Source organism: Ambystoma mexicanum, chromosome 3q (genome assembly GCF_040938575.1).
Source record: "Ambystoma mexicanum isolate Mex_15411 chromosome 3q, UKY_AmexF1_1, whole genome shotgun sequence".
In the NCBI taxonomy this organism is placed as follows: Eukaryota; Metazoa; Chordata; class Amphibia; order Caudata; family Ambystomatidae; genus Ambystoma; species Ambystoma mexicanum.
In genome coordinates, this window is record NC_090926.1 from 1,082,255,656 (window position 1) to 1,082,279,211 (window position 23,556).

A 23,556-nucleotide genomic window follows, 5' to 3' on the forward strand; every position below is an offset into this window, starting at 1 on the left:
GGTTAGCCAAGATATGCCTGCCTCAAAAATAGAAAGTCGCGGTTTAATGAAAATATGCTATTTCACTACAGATCTCAACGTGTTCTCTCTCCACTGCATTTTCACCATAGGTCCACTGAGTCAAGTGTACCAGCCTGAACAGGCGAGATGGCGTTTAATAGGGCCGTTTGATGATTTTGAATTAAAATCTCTGTTTGTTGCTGAATAAGAGATGTCTCCAGTAAAATCTCAGTACGATAGCATGGGCAAGGGGACTGTCTCTACATATAGGTCCTCAGTCCACAAACAAGACAAAGCTTTACTTTGTGCCACACTTCCAGGCATGAGCATCCTATAAAAAAAAATATACCAATCCTGGGATGAGGACTGTTGAGAATTATACCTTTTTTCTAACAGTATTTTAAGGTCGTACGTAGCTACTACCCATGCACCTACAGATTATGAAGTGTGTGGCACACGTGCAATGACATCAAGTGTCTGATGGGCAGTAGTTATCTCTAAGGGCTTCCTCAAAGTGTTTCAGTGAATGGCCTTTCCTGGATTAAACAAACATACCACCCTCAAAACATACCACCCTCAAAGTAGCATTGTTCAATGATTCCATATACATCGGGGGCCGATGTTCCCCAATGCCTATACTATGTTTCTTCTGTACTTTAGCCCAAAATGTAAATGCGTTTTTAACTGGCTGTTTTCGAATCTATTGTGCAGGAAAGACAGATGACCAGTTTGAGACGACTGCTCCTAGGTTGGACTGTCACCCACCATGCACCACATTTTGATGTACATCAGTTGCAACTATAAAACTCCAAACTTGTGAAAGGGTGAGTCCCCCGTTTGACTTGGCCAAACATTTTAGTCTTACTTTTATTCCAGACTAATTTGGAAATGGCACAATTGGCATACATTTAGATCAGGACTTGGGATAGAAGCTAATATCATCTGGGTAAGGTATGGCATCTACGGTCTGGTATTCCCTGTCAGAAAACTAATGATTTTGATATGGATAGTGGTTGGCAAGCCATCTTTCCAGTTCTGATTTCACCCTTTCTAGCCAGGCATTATAATAGAGAACAATGAAATCATTAGAGAGCCATATCCCAACTTTACATTTACAGTCAGAGGGCCTCAACTGTAATAGCGTTAGCGCCAACCAGTCCAGCGGTATTGTGTCCAATAACGGGTTGGGCGCGGTAAATCCCCATTCCCCAATGGGGAATTTTCGGCACGAATACTGCACGCTAATACAGCCGGAAGTAATTATGCAGAAAAAAGGGGGCGCTAAATTGTCACCGCTATAAAAAAGCTCGAGGTAAACAGCTAATTTAGCACCCAGCACGTGATAGGGCCAGCCCTTAAATGCGACGGTAATGCCGTTACCGCCGCATCTAAGGGATACCGACCAACTCGGGATGAGATACTTTTTTCTGCTTGATTACCCTGCTGTGATGTATAGGACACTGTGTATAGTTCCTGCTATATTTTGATCTATGTTGATAGGTGTTCAGTCAATGTAGGCTTTGTGGGAAGTAGAGATGCATATAAAATGTCAGCATATAGGATGAGCCTGTGGATGTGAGTGCTCACTACAATGCCCAAAATATCCTGATTAGCTCTAGTGTGGTAAGCCGTGGGTTCTAAGCCGATCAAATAAAGCAATGGGGAAGGCTGGGCACCCCCATCTAGTCCCTGAAAATAGATTGAAGGCCTCAGAGAGAGAACTATTGACTATGGTAGCTGCCGTGCAGGCTTTATACAGCAGTTGCACCAACAGATGAAAGCGACCCTCAGTGCTAAACGTAGACAGCATCCAAAACAGATAGTCCCACAAACCACTATTGAATGGCTTCTTGGAATAGAGTGAGAGGACAATATCATAGCTATTATTTGCACACTCGATTAGGCTCAGAACCCTGTTTGTACTATCACTGAAGTGCATTGAGCATTGAAACCTGTTCTAATCTGTGTGCACTAGGTCCTGGAGAAGGCTGTCAAGTCTACGGTCTAGGCACTTCAATAGGATTTGAGTATCCATATTGATTGGCGATATGAGCCAATAAGACTCAGATGGTAGGTCCTTTACCTGGTTTAGCTAATGAAAAACTATAGGCAGTATTTCGGACCCAGCCACCTTGTCAATTTGCAGCCTATTAATGAATATTAATATATCCCCTTTGTGGAGGAGGAATTTAGAAACTCTAGGTCAGCATCAGCTAATATTGGAATGTTTACATCTTGGACAAATCTTGTGCAATCATCATTATTTGATGTGGGTGACGGTAATGAAGATTTTTGCAGAATTTTACAAAACAGTCAATGAGACCTTTAGTGTTCACTATTATAACTCCATTAGGGTTGTGAATTTCGGCTATTACAGTCTGCTTTAAGGGAATAGGCATTTCACCCCGATAGCCTATCCCCTTTTTCAAAGTAGGGGTTGCATAATAGAGGTAAAAAATGTTCAGCACAGGCTTCCTAATCTCTTTCAGTTTTGGCTTCTGAATCTCTTTCAGCGTAGATCTAGCCTTTCACATTTTAAGCATGATAGTAGGGTTGCAGAGCTTTTAAAGTTCAATTTCAAGCTTTGTAATGACGTCAATTAAAGTTACTGGCTTTAAGAATGTTTTTCTTCCCTGCCTAATTGAGAATGTGCTACCTAGTGATCAATGTTTATTGAAAAGTATTGGAAGCTCATCACATGCCATGTAAATGGTAACAGTCAGGAAACACGTTAGAAATTGAGTAAATACATCCTTTAACCATTTTAAAATTGCATATATTCACCCGCTGCAACTTCCGACGACCTGGATGTTGCTGACAAATTAAACTGTGCAGGTGATCATACCACTGGAGGACCCGCACAAGATATGGTGGTGAAAGAATGGTGTGCGGGAGAAATCAAAATGGCTGTGTGTTTTACTAGTCACTCCAGAGTCAATATAGTTATGCCCCTCACCACTGGATGCTAGTGTCTAGAGCATCATTCATTTTGCAGATCTATCTATTCAACACCAGGGCAGCCTCCTCCTCCTCCAAGTCTGCACAGCGGAACCACAATCTATCACTGTCACAGAGCTCCAGCTCACTGATTCCACATCTCCATTGACACGGTATGGCGGGTACCTATTGACAATTGCCATTACTAAAATCATTATTTCAACTGAATGGCCTATTTAGCATCACCATTTTCTTTTTTCCTCGACCCCTAACTATTTTATTTAAAAAGATAAATATTCTGTAATCAGACAATAGAACATTGGCAATGTCCTGCCCCTTCACAGGCTCAGACAGATATGAACCTTAACTGTACTTAAAGAGTGATTTTGGATCATGGAAATGTCTTTAAACATGATCCTCTGCCAGTGTCTCAGACTTGGCAATGGCTTCTTCAATTGAACCAACAATGCCGACAGACTGCCATGGGAGATGGTCCTAGTATTCAAACCATGTGACGGGTGAACACCTCAGTTATCTAGAAGGGCAATCGCTGTATCATCTCTACTTTCTATTACGTATAAAAATGCTTTCATACAATGATAAAAAAATTGTACATTACAAATAAAAAAATACATTAAAAATATTTCTATGGGTTTATGTTAGTTACTATATAAAAGGGTATAAAAAAATCATACAACCATTAAACTAATCCAAAGCATTTGGAATCAGGTATTTTTATGCTGCATTGCCATCCGTTGTGTCTGTTGATGATGTTGAGTATTTCGCTGTGCCTACAATTATAGTTGTCAAAGTGTCATAAACATATACAAGCACCAAGCTGCCTTTTGTTCTTGGGAAATACACACTTTGCTATGGTTGGATTACTGTAGATTTATGTAGGGCTATTGTAGACTTATTCCTGTGTTGGTATTAAATTCCCTATGGTATAAGTATTAGATCAACGGAGGATTCAGAAGTTGTCCTCTGCTTCATATGTATTGTCTCGTGTCTATTAAGAGTTCCTTTTTGATTGAAGCTTTTCCCACATACAGAACACTGGTATGGTCTTTCTCCTGTATGAATTTGTTGGTGCTTAATTAGAATATTCTTTTGATTGAAGTTTTTACCACATATGTTGCACTGGAATGGTTTTTCTCCTGTATGTATTTTTTGGTGCCTGCCAAGAACTCCCTTTTGATTAAAACTCTTACCGCATATGGTACAATGATAAGGTCTTTCCCCTGTATGAGTTCTTTCATGTTGCCGAAGTCTTGACATAGCAGAAAAGCTTTTGTCACAGCCAGGGCATGGGAAGCGTCCCTTTTCTGTAGGTTTTCCCTTGAATCCGCTACTACGGTCATTCACATTGAAATCTTGCTTACTTTCAGGATATGTGTATGGGATGCGCCCTTGGAGTGTGTCGGATTCAGCAGAAATGTTTCCTGTCCTCAAAATGCACTCAGATCCACTGTATGGCCCAGCACTCTGTGCATATGTTGTTCTCTGATGTAAATTGGGATAGGTTGGTACATTGGAATCACTTTGTTGCTGTGTTGTTTCCTCTCTTCTCAGTTGTTGCACTTGTTCTTGCAACATCGGGTTCATAAACGGTGTTCTGTCAACAAAGGCATGGAGTTTTGCTGCCTCATCATGGCCCATCGCAGATCTGCATTGCATTGCTTCATCGTAACTTTTTTCAAAATTCTTCTTTTTCACCCTGTGTTCAGTACCTGTTGGATGATAGTTAAAGGTGAAAAATTAGACTTCCAAATCAACAATTTCTGATATACAATGTTTTGGAATCAGTTGGATGACAGTGTTATGGGATCTAATGAAGAATTGAAGTCACTGTTAGGTTGGCTTCCGGTTGAGCAGTGAAAATCACATGGTTGGTTGCCGGAGACCATAATGTAGGGTAATTATACACTTTGGGAATGGGACAAATGTGGTAAATTACACTTTGTACTCTTGACAAATTGTCTGGTGTTGACAAGACAAAAAATTTGTTTCACATAGTGCTTCCATGGAGTGCTCAGGGGCCAATTGCACCTGCGTACAAATGACCCTACTCAGTCAACTAATATGGTGTGTTATAAATGTTGCACAAAGGGTTTTGTTTTACAGATTTCTTTGTATGAATTTTACAATTTAAATTGAAATTAATAAACGTAGGATGGAGGGTGTACAGATAACGTTATAGTGCCACGGCTCGGTGGATGGGTAGCAATGAAAGCTACAGTAAAATGTGAGTTTGTGATTACACAGTGTTGGGGAGAATTCTCAGAAATGTGCTAATTCCCTTCTACCTTAGAGACCCCCAAGCTCTTTTGCTGGACTTTAGGACTTTTAATTTCTAACCTGGAGAGAGTAAGCCCTTTTTCTCACCCTCTCATGTATTTTTATTGTGACTTGGACTCTGTGTTTCTTTTTAACTTTGGAGTCTGGCAAACTCCATAGGCATCATCTTGTACATTGTGTCACACAGCACCTTCAGTGCCGTGACACATGAAAGTCTCTCAGATTTCCCTAATGTTTAAATACCTTCTATTGGATAAACTACTCTTTCCAAGAGCAGTGAAGTGAAATAGACTTAACTTACATTTTGTAACTTTCTAGACCCAGCACACACTATTTTACCATCGGGTGCTGGAGGGGTTACTTAGTATCCCCTTTGTCTAGTTTCTCATGTAACATTTATATGTTACCCTTTCTGCAATTAATGGCTGGTGGCAGTGGTTTACTTTTTACTACCATTGTGTGTTTTTACCACGGGCTGCGTTCACAGCCACAGTAAGGCACTCATGGATGCCAATTTTGTCAAAATGGCCCTGGTGTTCTTTTTTTGCCATTTCTTTGTGGAAAGGTCCTTCTTGAGATTTACTCTGCGCGCCAAACCAGGTTAGGTCCCTTTGTTCATTTAGTCTTTGGCGGGATTCACGAGTGAAGCCCGCCTCTGGCTCCAGTATGTCTGGCAGGGGCAGAAAGTAAGGGAGGTTCCCGAAACTCCCTGTGCTTAATATCCTTGGTTACAGGAATGCACCCAAAGGTGATTGGCCGGCTGGCTGTCCGGCAAGGACAGCCATCCTGCTGTGTGATTGACAGCTAGGCTGGAATGAATGGGTGAAGCCTGCATAAAAGGCAAGGCTTTTTGGATTGGAAGGCAGTGTCGACCACTGGATGAAGGAATCCAAAGAAGAACTTGGAAGGGACGCCTGCTGCAACTCCTGGACCGTTGGTTTGCCCGGTGAAGCCCTGTTGCTGTGCTGAAGCTCCGAATTTGCCTCGACTAGAGAAGCCCTGCAAGGACAACTTCTCCCCTTGGTATCAGGTATTAATATCGCCACCAAAAATATCACCGTACATATGGTCGTCGGGAACGGCCATAGGCGATATTTTTGGTGGCAATTTTTTTTGGGGTAAATGGGTGCAGGGGTTGCGGGGGTGTCCCCCGCTCCCTTTAAAAATATATGGGGGTTGCGGGGGTGTCCCCCGCAGGTTCCATGGGGTAATATCGCAGCGAAAATATGGCGAAATTATTGTATGGTGATATTTTCGTGCAATATTATCACATGGTACTCTCCCCTTGAGTTGGTGGGACCAATCAACTCCAATGTAAGCCCGTCTGCACATCCTCTCGGAGCTGGCTGTATTTCCACTGCTGCTGCTGCTGGAACCAAAGTGCCAGGGAGAGGAACACCAGATTGTGTGCATTGCTTTTAAGTTGGACAGAAGCGCCAGGAAGATCCTCCAGACATCCCTGATGCAGGACTGACCAAGCCTGAGCCACCTCAACAGAGTGCTGGACCCCAGATGTGAGGAAAGTCCAGCGTGGTATCCGAGAACCGGAGTGTTGCTATTTGCTGTCAGACGCGAGGAGCTGAAACAGCGAAGAACCACTGAATCGAAATTTGCCCATTGCGGCCGCTGTCCTTCTCATTGCAGAGCAGGAGTCCCCAGACGTCCTCCCTCTTGTCCCCATGACTGAGGCTCAGGAACAACAGGATCTGCAGAGCTGTACAGGAAGAGAAGCCAGCTGGAAACATTTCTTCTAACCAGAGGTACTGTAAAGTCTAAGAGAACTTACCTCTTGTTGTGTAGCCTTACTTGCTCTCAGTTGAGACCTGTCTTGGTTACCTTGCAGAGTTGCTATAGCTTTGCCCCTCACAAGCCTCCCAGCTTGTGGCCCTTCAAGTGTTCTATTTTGTGTTCACCAACGTTCGTGAACATCTGACCTCATCGCAGACTTTCGGGACAGTGTCAAGTGACTATGCGCGTGATATGATGACATGTTCGCGAACGAATAGTTTGAAACTGCATTTTAGCTGATCTAGGAAGTTTCAAGCTAAAAATTTACCTTTCCACAGCTCCTACACATATTCTTACTTATTATCCATTTGCAATCTAGGACAGAGCACATACTTGTAAGAATATTAGCACAACTAATTATCTTAAAAAATTGCATCAGCTATTACAATCTCTCCTCCCCAGGAGCCACCACCACCAGCCGTAGGGCCTAGACAAAGGAAAAAGCGCAATAATGCAGAAAACAATCAAAAGGACCAGGAAGACTAGGTAGAGGAAATGCCTAACTCCTGCACCCAGAGAGAATCATGGTTATGGCAGATCTTTACTACTGTTGGGAGTGTAAGAAAGGCTAAGGCTACCAAGGTGAAATGCACAGTCGCGAACAACCTGGGCAGTAAGTACTCCTATGGGATCACCTCCATGCACCACCACACCAAATCCAACCACCGAAATGCTCTCAGAAAAGCTGTTCTTTTTTCAGGAAGTAGTACATTGTCTTCCACTACCTCATCTTCCTCAACCAATACTTCCACCACACTGGCTCCTTCTGTGGGGCAGAACATCCCACCAGCTACCTTGAAAGCCATATAAAAGGCTGTTGATCCATCTCTTTCCAAGACAACAGTACTCTGTATATACTGCAACACACCACTCTGCAGAGGCGAGAAGTTTCAAAGTGCTTTCGAGGCTGTAATCAAGGAGCATGAGAAACACTGCCCCCTACCTTAGATTTAATGCACGCCCAACATCTTCCCCAGTCCACCTGCCCCTCAATATTTGTAGTTGGTGTCCCTTCCCTTATTTCCCTCCCCCACCTTACTTCCTAACCTCTCCTGCAAAAAAAATCAAAACACACAAAAAAGGTTCCTTTAGGAGCCAGCTTTTAGAGTTGAAAAATAGAAGAAAAAAAATAAGCTTATAGACTCCATGTACTTTACATTTTTCAGTAAACTAGTTAGACTCAATAAGATTCTCCAACTTTCCCATTAGCATGTTATACTATGCTAATGAAAATAATGGACAATTGTATAGTAGAGAAAAAGAAAAAAGCACAGAAATTATTTTCTGACCCAAACACTTTTCTTTAGCATACAATAAGGACCATAGTCCACAGACCTTCATGACTATCTGCGGTCTCTCCACGCCCCTCTCCACGCATCATTAAAAAACATTGCTTGCGCATGCACACCATCGCAGAAGACAGCCCTTCTACCCTTTTTACTGTTATGTTTGTAACACTCCCTCCCTTGAGGCCAAGGATAAGTCTTTCAGCCCTATTCTAGATTAGCCGGAAGGAGCATAAACACCAAGGGGGGAGATTAAGGAAGAGGATGTTGCAGTAGTCCAGCCTAAACAGGACCAGGGCTCTACAGACCTTTAGCTTCTGGGGGAAAGTGAGGAATGATACAATGCCTAAAAGGAGGTCAAGCTAAAAGCATGGGGTTTCTTTACAAGCTTGACAATGTAAGGAGCAAAACAGAGAGGATTCAAGGTTTTTGGCCTCACAGGATTGTTCCGAGTAGAGGGCCCAAAGTTAGCAGCCAGAGGGTAGGAGAAAAATAGGGCACAGGCGTCACAATAAGAAAGATCTCCATCTTACTGGCATTGAGACAGAGATTGTTAGCCGCACACAATGCCTCAATGGTGATCAGACAATCAGGGATACAAAACGAGGAGAAGAAATGAGTTCAGGGAAGTTTAAGGAAAGCTGTGCATCATTAACATAACACTGGAAATGAGAAAAGAAGAAGAACATCAAGAACCAGAGGAACGAAATAGATATGGAAGAGCCACAATCATAGGGTAAAACCCTGGGAACACATGTCAAGCTTAAGTAGTCAGGATCGCCAGCTACCATTGGCAAATCATTGGCAAGAATGCCATCAGCTGGAAGATAAAAAAGATGTGTCATTTATAGGCCTCATGAAGGTCAAACCAAATAAAAGAGGGGGTGATCGCACGCACAAACTAAGACAAACGGAATCAAATGCATATGTTTCTTGGGATGTGTCAAGTTTGGGCTCCATTCGGATCATGAAATGAATGTTTTTTTATGAAAAGGGTTATTGATTGTATACACATGATTGTAGAAGGAATATCATTGTTTAGAGATTTGTGGGAAGAGCCCTGACCATTCTCACCAGGCCTGCTTTTTAATGACACTACAAGGAATGTCTTAACTGACTCCCATATCCTAAACCAATACCACAAACGAGACCTGATTTTAGATGACAATACAGGTAACATCCAAATTAACCATTTTATATTACAAACCAATGTAATTGCCTGACAGACCTGGACGTCCTAAATGCCAGCACACCAGGGGGCACAATGTGTGTTCATTAGTGTCGGACAGCTAATGATATAAGCCGATTTTTGCAAAAATCATAATTATTTACATAAGCTTTGCAAACAACATTTGAACACGATATGGAACCTTTAAACGCATCATGTTACATTCAGTTGGTGGGAACACGGGTATGCATTACGCTGCGCACCGGCATTTGTTATATTTGGGATACATTATGTAGTAATTTTAGACCGACTAAAAATATTTTATCTGGATAACCATTTTTAGGATAACAACAACGATCTCAATAATGAGGGATACTGAAACGTGCGGTTCAACTGCACCTAGCAAACACAATCTTAGTGACATTTATGAATATAGATAGCACGATGCAGTATACAAACATGATACTGTAAAGAAAGCATGCAATTGGTCAGTGACGTCAAGCGCTCATACGCGTGACATCACACGCATTTTGCAATATATAAACATGCAGATAAAATGGCTCCCGTGCTCGCATATGCTCGGTGAGGCACGGGATCTAACCCGACGGATGGTCCACACCTAATTAGGTAAGAATTTTATGAACAAGTGCCATACTTCAAGTTTATGATGCGCAGGATTAGATGAGTAAGCATCATGACTATAGACAGATAGTGCAACCGAAAGGATACGTGTAGAACAACAAACAAAACTGCTAACTGAGTATTAATGATTTACAGGTCGGTGAGGCTATCTTAGAAACATTAACCTGCCAAACTCTTTGGCGCTCGAATTTAGGAGACGCCTATAGGTAAGAACATAAACACATGAAATAAATTGTCATGGGCTAGCTAATGTAATATGAGGCATCTGAAACAGCACCAGTCCAAAACTGTATATATATCTGATTTCAGCACTCTCAAGTAACAAGACACAAGACTGGAATTTACCGGATGGAGGCTGGAGGCAATTCGGCACTCTGTGAATGGGCTTTCTAATAAACAGGGTAAGTGACCCTTTAGGAAGCCTAATGGAACTGCCTATGGAAATTGACATTTAACAGGCCATATGGTTGAATGTATTTTTACATTTCCACACAGGTACAAATACCCTGATATAGTTGGTAAGAGGACCCCCTTTTGGTTTTGGTGTGGTAATCACGCTAAGGGTTACACTTTTGTTCAGAACTCAGCAGAGAGAATGATTTCTGTATAAATTAAGTACACTCATTTGTTACCTACTTTGACACATGTCAATTATAAGGGGATCTTTGATTTCTCAGACCTGGTGTAGAAATGGTGTCGCTCCACGCCGCAATCCCAGACAATGACTGATTACCCTTGTTAGGCAAGATTGTATGCGGTACCCTTTGGGTGCACTACAACAACCCTGGCCTCCTGGCAATAGGAACCCAACCTTTGGTATATGTCTGTACTACACAGGTTATTTATTTATTTATTTACATTTATAAAGCGCTCACACAGCCCGCAGGCATCGAGGCGCTGTTACAGGAATTGTTAGTTTTTCTTAGTTGTGTAATTGTGTTTTTTCTTTGTCTTAGTTACGTATTTATAACGCGCTTAAACACTCAGAGGTTTCTAAGCGCGGACCCGGGGATCGAACCTGTTGTTGCTTTGTGTCGTCTTGCTTCCAAGACGCGCACGCTGCCGCTGTGCTATCCTCCCGGGACAAGTTGGTAGTGTGGTCAAGTAGTCAGGCTTATCTCAAGAGGGGTCTCCAAAGAAACACTCTCCATCAGACCCATCACTCTTCCCTGTGACAGCAACGCAGATATTTTATCTGCCAAGCTTGCTCTGACCCCCAATAGTACCATCAACATTCACGTACTGTATCGTCACCCTGGCTTGCCTCTGGACTTCCAGAGGCACCTCTTACATTTACTAAGCAACAACATTAAAGCATCCACTAAGACCCTACTTCTCTGCGACCTAAACCTCGGCTCCAATTACCTTAAATATAACGCTGCCACCACCCTTACCAAGGAACTCGTTGAATTAGGGTTCACACAAAAAGTCACTAGCCCCACACATTCTAAAGGATGCACCCTCGACTGGGTCGCTGACCATAACTGCCACACCTCCATCACCGCCAACTCAGCGCTACCCTGGACCGACCACCGCTGCATTGAGTTCACCCTACCCACCTCCACTAGCAGCAAAATCCTATCCCGCACCCCCTAAATTAGTCCAAAGCTCCAAAAAACTAAAAGAGGACAGCCTTCGCCCACACCTTAATACCCCAGCACTAGCCCCCCTTGTCTAACGACCCTAACGCATTAGCTGATATCTACAAAGACACTCTATCCAGAGCCATCAACTCCATAGCGCCACTCGAAACCAAAAAAGGCAAGAAAACTTTACACTCTAACTCGTGGTTCACCGATGAACTATAGGCCCTATGCTCCCGCAAAAGGGAGGCTCACAAAACTGGCTAGCACACCCTAGCGAGGACACACAAAATTGCTTCAACCAAATCTCCTAACTATACAAAAATGCCATTACCAACGCCAAAGCTAATTCCTTCAATGTCCGTATTACCAATGCCAAATCACAATCCAAAGAAATCTTTGCCATCTTCAATGAACTTATATCCCACCAAATACTCCAGATGAGATTACTAAAGACGAAGCCTGGTGCTCCAGTTTTCAAGCTGCCATGCTTAACTAAATTGAGCTCCTTCAAAACAAAATCAAGGATCACAAAGCGCTAGCACACACCCATGGTTCCAAACAATCTGACCCTCCTCCCCCTCAACCAACTCCAAACCATGCTTCACATTTAAAGATATCTCAGAACTGGAAGTCACCAACATCCTTAAAAACTTAAAACCCTCTATGTGTAAAGGAGACATCTGCCCAACCAAACTTATCAAGGACTGCGCAGACCTCCTTGTCCCACTTATAACAGCCTTCATTAATGCCTCCTTCAGAACCGGCATCATCCCTGCCAGCCTCAAAGAAGCATGGGTACGCCCCCTTCTAAAAAAAAACTTCCCTCGACCCTATTCAGCCAAACAACTACCGACCCATTACCACTGTGCCCTTCCTCCTCAAGAACCTGGAGAAAGCTGCTCACTGCCATATCCAACACTTCCTTGAAACCCACTCCATTCTTGGATCTAGACAATCTGGGTTTCGCAAAGGACATGGCACGGAAACAGCACTGGTAGACTTAAAAAACCAGATCACCCAAATCACGGATAAAGGCAAGCCAGCTCTCCTGCTACTCTTAAGACCTCTGAGCGGCCTTTGATCTTGTAGATCACAAGACACTCACATCTCACCTCACACACTCAGCCAACTTCTCCAAAGAAGCTGCACACTGGATCACCTCCTTTTTAGAGGGCAGGGCCATGAAAGTATTCTCAGGCATAGTCCACGCTGCCCCCACCACCATCCAATGTGGAGCCCCGCAGGGATCGTGCACCGCACCCACTCTCTACAACTTGTTCACAAAACCTCTCTTTGACAAGCTTGATGCTCTAGGTATCGCATATCCCAACTACGCTGATGATACTGAAGTACTCCTACCTCTCACGGGCTCCTACACCAAAGATGCCCAAGCACTTCATGCCATATGCACCACCATCCAGGCTTGGATGGCAGCAAATGGCCTCTGCCTCAATGAAGAGAAGACCGAAATCATCATTCTAGGCCTAAAAACGACACTATCCAAACTAGACAAATTGTACTCCAATTTCACCACCGACAACACCATCATCGCTGTCTCCACGTCGGTAAAGACCTTAGGCGTCTACATACACTCCACGCTATCCATGTCTAGGCAGGTTAGCGCTATCACCTCAGCCTCAGCACACACCACCAACCGTATAAATGCAGTAAAACTGTACTTATCTAAGCCGAAATGTCTCTCAATTGCCAGAGCTACCATTGAGGCCAAACTGGACTACTGCAATGCCCTCCTAGCAGGTACCTCCAAACATAATCTAAATAGACTTCAAATCACGCAAAACAATGCGCTCAGAGCAGCACTAAGCCTTCCTAAAAGGGAACACATCACTCAGGCCAGACAGGCAGCCCACTGGCTCCCTGTTAAAGAACGCATCAACTTCAAACTCCTCACCCTCACCCACAAATGCCTTTCCTCATCAGCTCCTTCATATCTCACACAAACCGTATCCAAACCCATGCACTCCAGGCCTACTAGAACACATTACACCAACCTTCTACACACTCCCCGCATCCATAGAGCCAAAGCAGGAGGACTAGGTTTCCCATACTTTGGAACACTCTACACACAGACATCAGAACAGAAAACTCTCTTCTCACCTTCTGCAAAAAACTCAAGACCTTACTCTTCAACTGACCTAACGCTTGCATGGCCTCAGGCTTGTATATACGACTGCAATTGTTCCATCATTCTGTAACTATGTGAACTGTCTGTAACTAGTGCCACGATGCCTCCGGGCTACTGTGCGCTTAACAAATGCGAATGAATAAAATAAAAAATTAGCTGTAGGGGAGTTACACAGAAATTCACAGTGACAAGTATTCAAATAAACACTTACACACAAGGTTTTGGATTAAACAATATTAATGTATTTATCAGTCAGTTAGTGTAAGCCTTCTTCAGTAGGGAGCAATATAAAGCAACACACAAATACCTTCAAAAATACAGTTTTGTAAATCAGCAAATACCCATTTGGGATGGCATACAGACACTTCCTACACCTTCAGGTGACTTCAATAGTTAGGGGGCTGTTGAAATTAATGTATCACTGTTGTATTTAGAATATTCGAGAGGAGTGTCAAAGAAAAGAGTACAGAATAAAACAAGCATTCACATAATTATTCTTAAGCAGGTAAATACTTTCAAAATAACCCCCCAATGCATAGTCAGTTATCCATTTCCTGGAAGGAAGGCAAAACACATAAGCAGAAGAGAGAAGAGTACTTCAGGGAGCCAGACCAGCCAATGTTAAGTTAGCAAAAGTCAAGGTGAGCTGAAGCACTTCTTGCAGGTAGGTAGAAAGTCTTTCACAATATTTTAAAAAGTCTTTGTAGGATAGAAGAAATCAAAGTAGGGCCACATGCTGATTAGGCTTGTGAGGTAAAGAAGCTGCAAGCAACTTTACAAGACCAACCGAGACAAGTCTCCACTGAGATCAAGCGAGGCGGCACAACAAGAGGTAAGTTCTCTCAGACTTTACAGTACCTTTAGGTTGAAGAAAAGTGCAGCAGATGGCTTCTGTTCCTGGGCAGCTCTGCACATCCTGTTGTTCCTGTGCCTCAGTCGTGGGGACAAGAGGGAGGACGCCTGGGGACACCTGCACTGCAATGGGATGGTCACCGACCGCAACCGGCAATCTTCAAACAAGTGTTTCAGCTCCTTGCGTCGACGGCAAATAGCAACACTGCCGTTCCTGGCTGTCGAGATGGGCTTTCCTTGCATCTGGGGTATCGCACTCTGTTGAGGGGGCTCAGGCTCGGTCAGACCTGCTTCCTGGGAGTCCGGAGGATCTTCCTGGAGCTCTTGGCCAGCTTAAAAGCAACACACACAATCTGGTGTTCCTCTCCGTGGCTATTCAGTTCCAGCAGCGGCTGCAGTGGAAACTCAACCAGCTCTGAGAGGATGTCCAGGTAGCTTACTTTGGAGTTGATTTGTCCCACCAACTCAAAGGGAGAAGTCGTCTTTGCAGGGGCTTGTCTGTTGATACAAATTTGGTGCTTCAGCACAGAAACTGGTAGGCCTACCCTCACTGTAAGGAATCTCTAAACAGCATGACTCTGCACATTTAAACACCCATAGCCCTTCATGCCACCTACACCATAGGCTGCATGACACGTGTTGTGGCACCGTAATCCAGAACTTGCACAGTCCACATAGATCAAGGTCCACCCTTCCCCCAGGACCGATGAGAAGGGGCACTCTTTTTAATCACATTGTATTAAATATAGATTTGCACTTTTTTCCGTGCACTTGATAAATGGCATTTTGTTATTCCACAGAAGCCCTTTTTATCCCATTTAAGCGCACTCCACGTTTAGTGGGACCACCACTAGGTCTACTCTCACCAAATCTGTTAAGACCTACGCCACCACCTCCCTAGTCACACACTAAATATGGGCTAGAGAGGAACCGCACCCCTGGGGCGCCATTTAGTAATCCTACTTCCTCATCCGCTTACAGACGTGACCGCGCCTGTTGACAAGATGAAGACTGCATCCTAAAGAAGTGGATCCTTCCACCTCTTAATCTGAGCCACTAAGCTCCTCGGATTCAGTAAGTATGGGCATCTGCCCTACATAGTATTCATAACTTTTCTCTGCTAGATCTTTGCTGACCATGTAGATCCTGACACGTTCTTTGTCTGTTTCACTCCTACAGACCACATAGGACTCTCCACTCATAAAGACACTCCTGTCCTGATGAAGGCCTACACCATTATAGCTCACCTAGCTCCACGCAAAAAGGCCAAAACACTGTCGTGTTGACATGTATTATATGTTGTTGTTCAACTCTTGATTGTGCCCACACTCTATGGGCCCCCCACCTGTATATGATTCCACTGAATTCTCTAAGATTCCTTCCCAAGGAACCTATAAAGAATGAACAAACTGTACAAGTAGATGTCTCAAATATTGACTACTTGAACATTTCGTACTTAGGTACTACACTTTGTATGTCTTCAAATGTAAATGTCCTATGTTTTTTTTAAAATACCAGTGTATTACTACACCACTGCACTTCAAAATGAAACCCTTTTGTGCAGAAGAACAGCTTCATGAGAATTCTGTGACCACCCACACAAGGGGTCACCCACTCAGGGTGTAGCAGCGGTTACTCTTCAGCAGAGATTGACCTGACCTTGCTCATTCATTTTTTTAATATTCCAAGCCAAAAAACCTTGCCTTTTATGCAGGTTTCTCCCATTCATTCCAGTCTTGCTGTCAGTCACCCAGCAGGGTGGCTGTCCTTGCCGGACAGCCAGCTGGCCAATCACCTAAGAGTGCATTCCTCTCTCCAAGGTGACTAAGCACAGGGAGTTTCGGGCCCCTCCCTCGCTTGCTGCCCCCATCAGACATCCTGGAGCCAGGGCGGGCTTAACTCGTGAATCCTGCCAAAGACAAAATGAACATGGGACCAAGCGTAGTAAAAGAGTAAATGTCAAGAAGGACCTTTCCACAAAGAAATAGCAAAAAAAGAAGACTGGGGCCATTTTGACAAAAATGGCACACATGGGTGCTTTACCGTGGCTGCGAATGCAGCCTGCAGTAGAAACACACAATGGTAGTAAAAATAAAACGACTGTCACCAGCCATTCATCAAGGAAAGGGTAACATAAAAATGTTACATGAGAAGCTAGACAAAGGGGATACTAAGTAACCCCTCCAGCACCCTATTGTAAGAGTGTGTGCTGGGGTTGTAATGCCCCGGTAATTCCGGGAATCACGGAGGCGGAATGGTAATACGAGTCCGGACTCGTAATGAGGCCCATAGTGTTCAAAATCACATTAAAATACATGAGAGAGTGGGAAAAAGGGTCTCACTCTCTCCAGGTTAAAAATTAAAGTCCTCAAAATTCAGCAAGGTTGCTGGGGGTCTCTAAGGTAGAGAGGAATTAGCACATTTCTGAGAATTCTCCCTAACACTTATTTTCGTATATATCAATAAGTATAACTACTTTCTTAAATTCACAAGGAGCATTGAGAATGAGAATACTAATAACATGTATAATTTTGCAATGTCCAATTTTAATGGAGCAATACCAATGTTTATTTCCTTTATGTCCCCAAAACCTGCCCTTTTTTGGGTACGTAAAATCTTAAATGTATCTTTTGTAAGTAATGATGTTCATCGTTTTAGCATTTTGATTTGCCTAAATTTGAATAGTAATACTGGAATTACTCTTTTTTACTTTTATAATTTTCTGAAATACTAAATATACTGTTATGCAATGTATATGACAGCCTTGAGGACGACAATTTGTCCAAACACGTGTCGGCTGTGAAGTAGAAGAAAAATAAATACCACCTTCACATACTGATTTCCTTACTAAGTTCATGATACTAGTGAAGTGACTATCTTTCAGGTTAAGTGCTAATTGCTAGTACAATATTACCATATACAGCAATCAAAAGGAGAGTTTAGGAGGGATCCCTCTCAGTACTGACATTGCATCTAACCAATTTAACAGAGCTACAGCCCAAGCGTGCCTGACATACGGTTATACCTCCACCCAACCCTAAAACCCTGGGGTACTTTGCAGGTACACAGTGAAGTGGTGGAGTACAAACAGCCAAGTTGCAGCTAGGAAGGGCGGTTAGTGAGGAAAACAGATTAGTCAGTCCAGTGCCCGGTCCATAATGCTAAAGGTATCATGTAACCGTTTAATGAGGATGCAATGGTTGACCGCGTGAAAGGCGGAGGACACATCAAGGAGCACTATCCTCAATTGTACTACAATCATAAATACCATATACACTTTAACTATATAATTCCACCATATTACAAATACTGTATACTCCCCATACAGTACCACATGCATTACTTACCGTAATAGCATTTCTGATGATTGTATCTGCTTAGATTCACATGTTGTGCATATAGTCTGACATCCAGTGGTAACCGCAGAGTATTGCATCTTGTCTTTCGGGGACCGAAAGGGGACGTCGGCATAGGCGTGTCTGTAACACTATCCCTAACATGAGGTGTAGTGTACCCAAAATCCCTCACATGCCGAGGTCCCTCCAATTGTATTTTTTCTGCCATGAGGGAGCCCAAGGCTATAGTGAGTGAGTACATAAAGAGAGAAAGAAGTAAGACGTCTATGTTCCTTCCGGCCTGACCGGGGAGGTAGGGAGGGTGAATCTAAGCAGATACAATCATCAGAAATGCTATTACGGTAAGTTATGCATGTCTTCTGATGCTTGTTAATCTGCTTGGAATCACATGCTGTACATAGACTAGCGAGCAGTACCCAGAGTTGGAGGTGGGTTGTGAGAAGGAACAGTAGAGAAAATATGTCTTAGTACTGCTTGTCCCACCTGAGAATCAGACCTAGAATGAGTGTCTAGGCAATAGTGTTTTGTAAAGGTGTGTACAGAACTCCAGGTTGCCGCTTTGCAAATGGACTCGAGGGGAACATTTGCAATGAATGCTATGGATGCCCCAGTGCCTCGAGTAGAATGTGCTCTAGGCTTGAAGGGCAGTTCTCTCTTAGCAAGAGTGTAACATATTGTGATGCATTTGACAATCCACCTTGAGATAGCTGATTTAGAGACAGGATCACCTTCTCTACCAGCTGCCACTGAAACGAAAAATTGGTTTTTCCTCAGTGGTTTAGTTTTTTCCAGGTAGAACATGACTGCCCTGCACACATCCAGTGTGTGTAAGGTTCTTTCGGCCATGCTAGTGGGATTCTGGAAAAAGGTAGGCAATTCAATGGACTGGTTCACATGGAACTTTGATATGAATTTAGGCGCAAATCTGGGGTGCGTGCGCAGAACTACCTTATCTTTGTGGACTGTAACAAAGGGGTCTAGAACAGAAAGTGCCTGTAGTTCGCTAACTCTTCTGATAGAAGTGATAGCTACTAGGAAGGCCGTTTTATAAGTCAGGTCTTTCAGACTTGCTTTATGCATAGGCTCAAAGGGAGCTCCCATGAGCCTGGTCAAAACCACATTTAGGTCCCATTCAGGAGCTGTGTGAGAAATGGGAGGATAAATCCTCTTAACCCCTCCGTAAAGGCCTTTATCACCGGTATCTTCCACCACAACACTTTTTGTTGTGATGTGGTGTAGGCTGACAGAGCAGCCAGATGAACCTTTAGGGAATTGAAGACTAACCCAGTGTCCAACAGAAGGGTTAGGTACAGCACAATGTGTGTGGGTGAGCAATCGATGGGATTGACACCCTTGGAATTGCACCAGATGACAAAACGTTTCCATTTGCTAGCATAGCAATAACGTGTGTTCGGTTTCCTAGCTTCCCTGAGTATGTCCATGCACATCTGAGGGGGCTGTAGGTGTCCAAACTCTATGACCTCAGGAGCCAAGCTGCTAAATTCAGAGTTTGTGGGCATGGGTTTAGGGTCTCCCCCCTGTCCTGAGACAACATGTTGTACAGGCAGGGTAGTTTCATTGGTGGGGAGAGGGACATTTACATTAGGTGAGCGAACCAGGGTTGGCAGGCCCCCATTGGGGCCACCAGTATCATGGTAACTGGTTCATGGTGCATCTTCTGCACTATCTTGTTGAGAAGGGGAGTTTGGGGGGGGAAAGCGTAGACAAATTTCCCTGACCATGTTATCCAGAGACCGTTCCCCTTGGATCGGTTCTGGGGTACCTGGAGGCGTAGTCTTGGCATTGGGCGTTCTCCTGAGTAGCGAATAGGTCGATCTCTGGGAAGCCCCATTCTGCGAAGACGTGTGACACAATGGTCCTCATAACGAGATTGGCGCAAAAAAGCATCCATTAACGGCATTCCGTTAATAACATGCCCGTCGTGGCTCAAATCCACAAACAGCGCGTGATTAAGAGTGTGCGAGCACGCGCACCCCGGCATGACGGTAACGGCTGTACTGGCATGCCGGTAACGACCCTCAAACCCCCAGATAGCGGCATCAACGAATGCTCACATAACGGCTCCAGCCTCGGCAACCCCCAAATAGCGGTACCGATATTAACAATAATGCTAAGTACGGGCCCGTCATTACCGGACCCGGAAGTAACGTCATCGCGCCGGAACGGGAAATGCTTAGACGGCCATCTTCAAAAACACAATCCATTGCCATCCTCAACATAGAGGACCTTCACCACCAGAACTCCTAGCACACCACGGACAAAATGTCGAAGTCTACCCAGAAAGGCACTGCCCACCTGTGTAAACCACGGTTCAAGGATGAGGAGCTGAACATGTTAGCTGACACCCTAATGGCGAATGCTGATGTGGTGTTCTGCAGCGACCTCAGGCGTCCAGCCCAGCTAAAGAAGAAGGCCATCTGGGAAGAAGTAGCCCGGAAAGTAAGTGCAGTCGGCACCACCGCACGCACAGTGCGCGATTGCAAAAAACGATGGGATGACCTCAGGCTGAGAGTACGGAACATATTGTCGGCCAATCGGAGCCAGGGGCTGGCAACAGGTGGAGGACCTCACTCACCAGTGAAATTGGCCAGATGGGAGGAGACTTGCAGCTCAGTCATAGATGTGGAGTCAATTGAAGGAGTCAGTGGAGCTGAGTTTGGCGTGCCAACATCGGCAGATGAAGGGGAGTGTCCCTACAAACACACGACAACTAATCATCACCACTGACCTCCAAATGTGACAGCAACGCCAGCCAATACATGGCCCATCATGCACACCTACACATATCCATATACACATGCTGGGCCCACCACTATCACATCCCCCACAGGTACGGATGCAGACAGCGAAGAAGCACAGGGAAGTGCACAATGCACAACACCAGCCAAAACGGCAAGGAGGCAAGCTGATGGCACCGGACCATCTACTTCAAGTGGACCAAGTATGGGCCAAGCGGCACACAGGACAACAACCAGTGCCCTACCAGCCACACTGCAAACCACACAGGACCAGCAGACACCTGCCGCTGCTCCCCTGGACACACAATCGACACATGCTGAGGACACATCTGGCATGGACGATGGCACACAGTCTGCTGCTGCAAGGGGAGATGGCTGCATCGGCACAGCATAGTGTCGACGAGGAAGCTGGCCCTGACGATGACGGCAATGCAGGACTCGTCCACTCAGAGCCTTTAGGTCGAATACCAAGCCCGCAGGTCAACCCACAGGACACACCTCGCCAGGATTCATCCGAACAGGGCAGCCAAAGTGAGTGGTCTCCGACATTGCACAGCCCCATATTGCATGAAGTACCACCACATAACCCACCAACCACAACCCACACTGCCATACGGGACCTTGAGGGACGTCTGTCCAGGATGGAGGGCCGGCAGGAGGAGATGCAAGGCTATGTCAAGCAGTACCTTGCTAAAGGGGAGACAACACACTGTGTCATCCATGACAGCACTGCAGCCGTAATCCAGGCCAACAACTCAAGTGCACAGCAAGTGCGCGATGGCTTCAATGCCTTGGGACAGATCCTCACCAGGATTGCTGACAGCATGGAGCAGCGGCAAACTCCGGCTTTGGGGTCACAACCATTTGGCTCATCCACATCGACCACGCCAGCGAGTTCCAGGCAGACCAGCCCCGTGCGCAGGTCCCTGCGAAGTGCACGGCCCTCAGATATCCAACCCCCACCTCCGAAGGGGGCTCCACAGTAGCATGGCCACCCTGCAGATTCTCCTTAGGAATACATGCAGACACATGTTGTGCCATTGTTGACTTTGGGTGTTAGGGGGAGGGTGGAGGGTGGTGGTGGGTGTAGTACTGGGGCTGTTGGGGGGTGCAGGGGTAGCGTGGGGGTGTGTGGGGGGAGGTGGGGGGGTGTTGGGGACGTGAATTGTTAAATCATGTAGTACAGAAAATCACTATCACTCTAATACACCTGTTGTGTACAAAACATCACATGAGTGGACATTGCTTATTTGTTGTTTGTCAATTTATTGCTTCATAGTGAACTGTACCCATATACCCACATATACCCACACACCCAGTGCCCAAAGTTCCCAATACATGGCACCTTCTGCATCCAAGTTCATCAGAATGATTGGTCTATGACCAATTGCCGCACTGCGCGACCCTCAAGTGTAGTGCGTCCTGGCCTCCAACATTTACTCCTTCCTCTCCTTCTACTTCACCAGGTGGTGGCAGCTCCATGTCGGGTGGCAGGGGTACGTTCCGCTGGATGCACATGTTATGCAGCATTGCACATACCATGATGATCTTTCCCACCTTCTCAGGCCCGTATACGAGTGCCCCTTCCGACCTGCTGATGCAGCGAAACCGTGCCTTCAAAAGGCCAAACGTCTGCTCAATGACTACATGCGTGCGTGTATGTGCACGATTGAAGTCCTCCTCGTGCCTCTTCTGCGGATTCCTGACAGGGGTGAGTAGCCACGCCTTCAGAGGATATCCAGCATCACCTACATGGGAGCAGAAGGAGGTATGTGTAAGGATAATGCTCAGTTGCCATGTATGCTCAGCCTGTACATCTTTCAAGTTCATATGCACAATCCCGTCAATGGCAGCCACATCCACATGACTATCAGCCCTGTACAGTGCATGCCAATCCATGGTGCGAGCCTTGCATGACATACATGACTTAGGGTCCTGGGAATTTAAACCACCAGGCCCCCGATGCATTTGGCTAGGTCCATTATGTACGCACATGTGAGGGCTGTGTGGCTGGGGATAACTCAAGATACTTTCATCTTTCTCCTCCCGTGGGCCAGGGGTTATTCCCCTTGCATATGCATGCAGCCCCCCCATCCCTCTCCTCCCATGGGCCAGTGGGCATTCCCCTTGCATATGCATGTAGCCCCCCCATCCCTCTCCTCCCATGGTCCAGGGGGCATTCCCCTTGCATATGCATGTAGCCCCCCTCCATCCCTCTCCTCCCATGGCCCAGGGGGCAGACTCATCCAACAGCCAGCCACTTCGTACGACGTCTCCTTCCATGTAACGGGGTAGTGAGGAGTTCCACGGCACCATGGCATCATGCGTGGATCCTGGGTATCTGGCACAGCAATGTGTTATTATCTAGCTGGCATCACACACCATCTGCACATTGATGGAGTTGTATAGCTTCAGATTGCGGTACACCACCTCCATGGCATGTGGGACTACCAACTCTACGTGGGTGCAGCCGAGGGCACCAATTACATTGGGCATGCCTGTCAGTGCATGGAATGCTATTTTGGTGGCATTTGCCTCCTGTGGTGTCCGTGGTAGGGATATGTAGGCACTTGCGTGCTTCAGTAGTGCATCCAGCATTTGGTTTAACACAACAGAGAAGCATGATTGCGACATGCCTTGCATTTGGCCCACTGTGTGTTGGTAAGTGCCTGTGGCCAGGAAGTGGAGCACAGATGCCACCTTCAGCAGAGGGGGGATGGCTGTGCGGATGTTGATCA

General features: G+C 45.2%; 1 protein-coding gene across 1 annotated transcript in view; it reads right to left on the reverse strand.

Annotated features, from left to right (window-relative positions):
* The window catches only part of LOC138448042 (zinc finger protein 268-like), a 194,035-nt gene that overhangs the window by 86,515 nt on the left and 83,964 nt on the right, over nucleotides 1-23,556 (reverse strand). Inside the window, exon 7 of the mRNA XM_069604583.1 lies at nucleotides 3,879-4,667. Within this exon, the coding sequence (XP_069460684.1) occupies nucleotides 3,879-4,667 (789 nt within the window). The remainder of the gene's footprint in view (nucleotides 1-3,878; nucleotides 4,668-23,556) is intronic.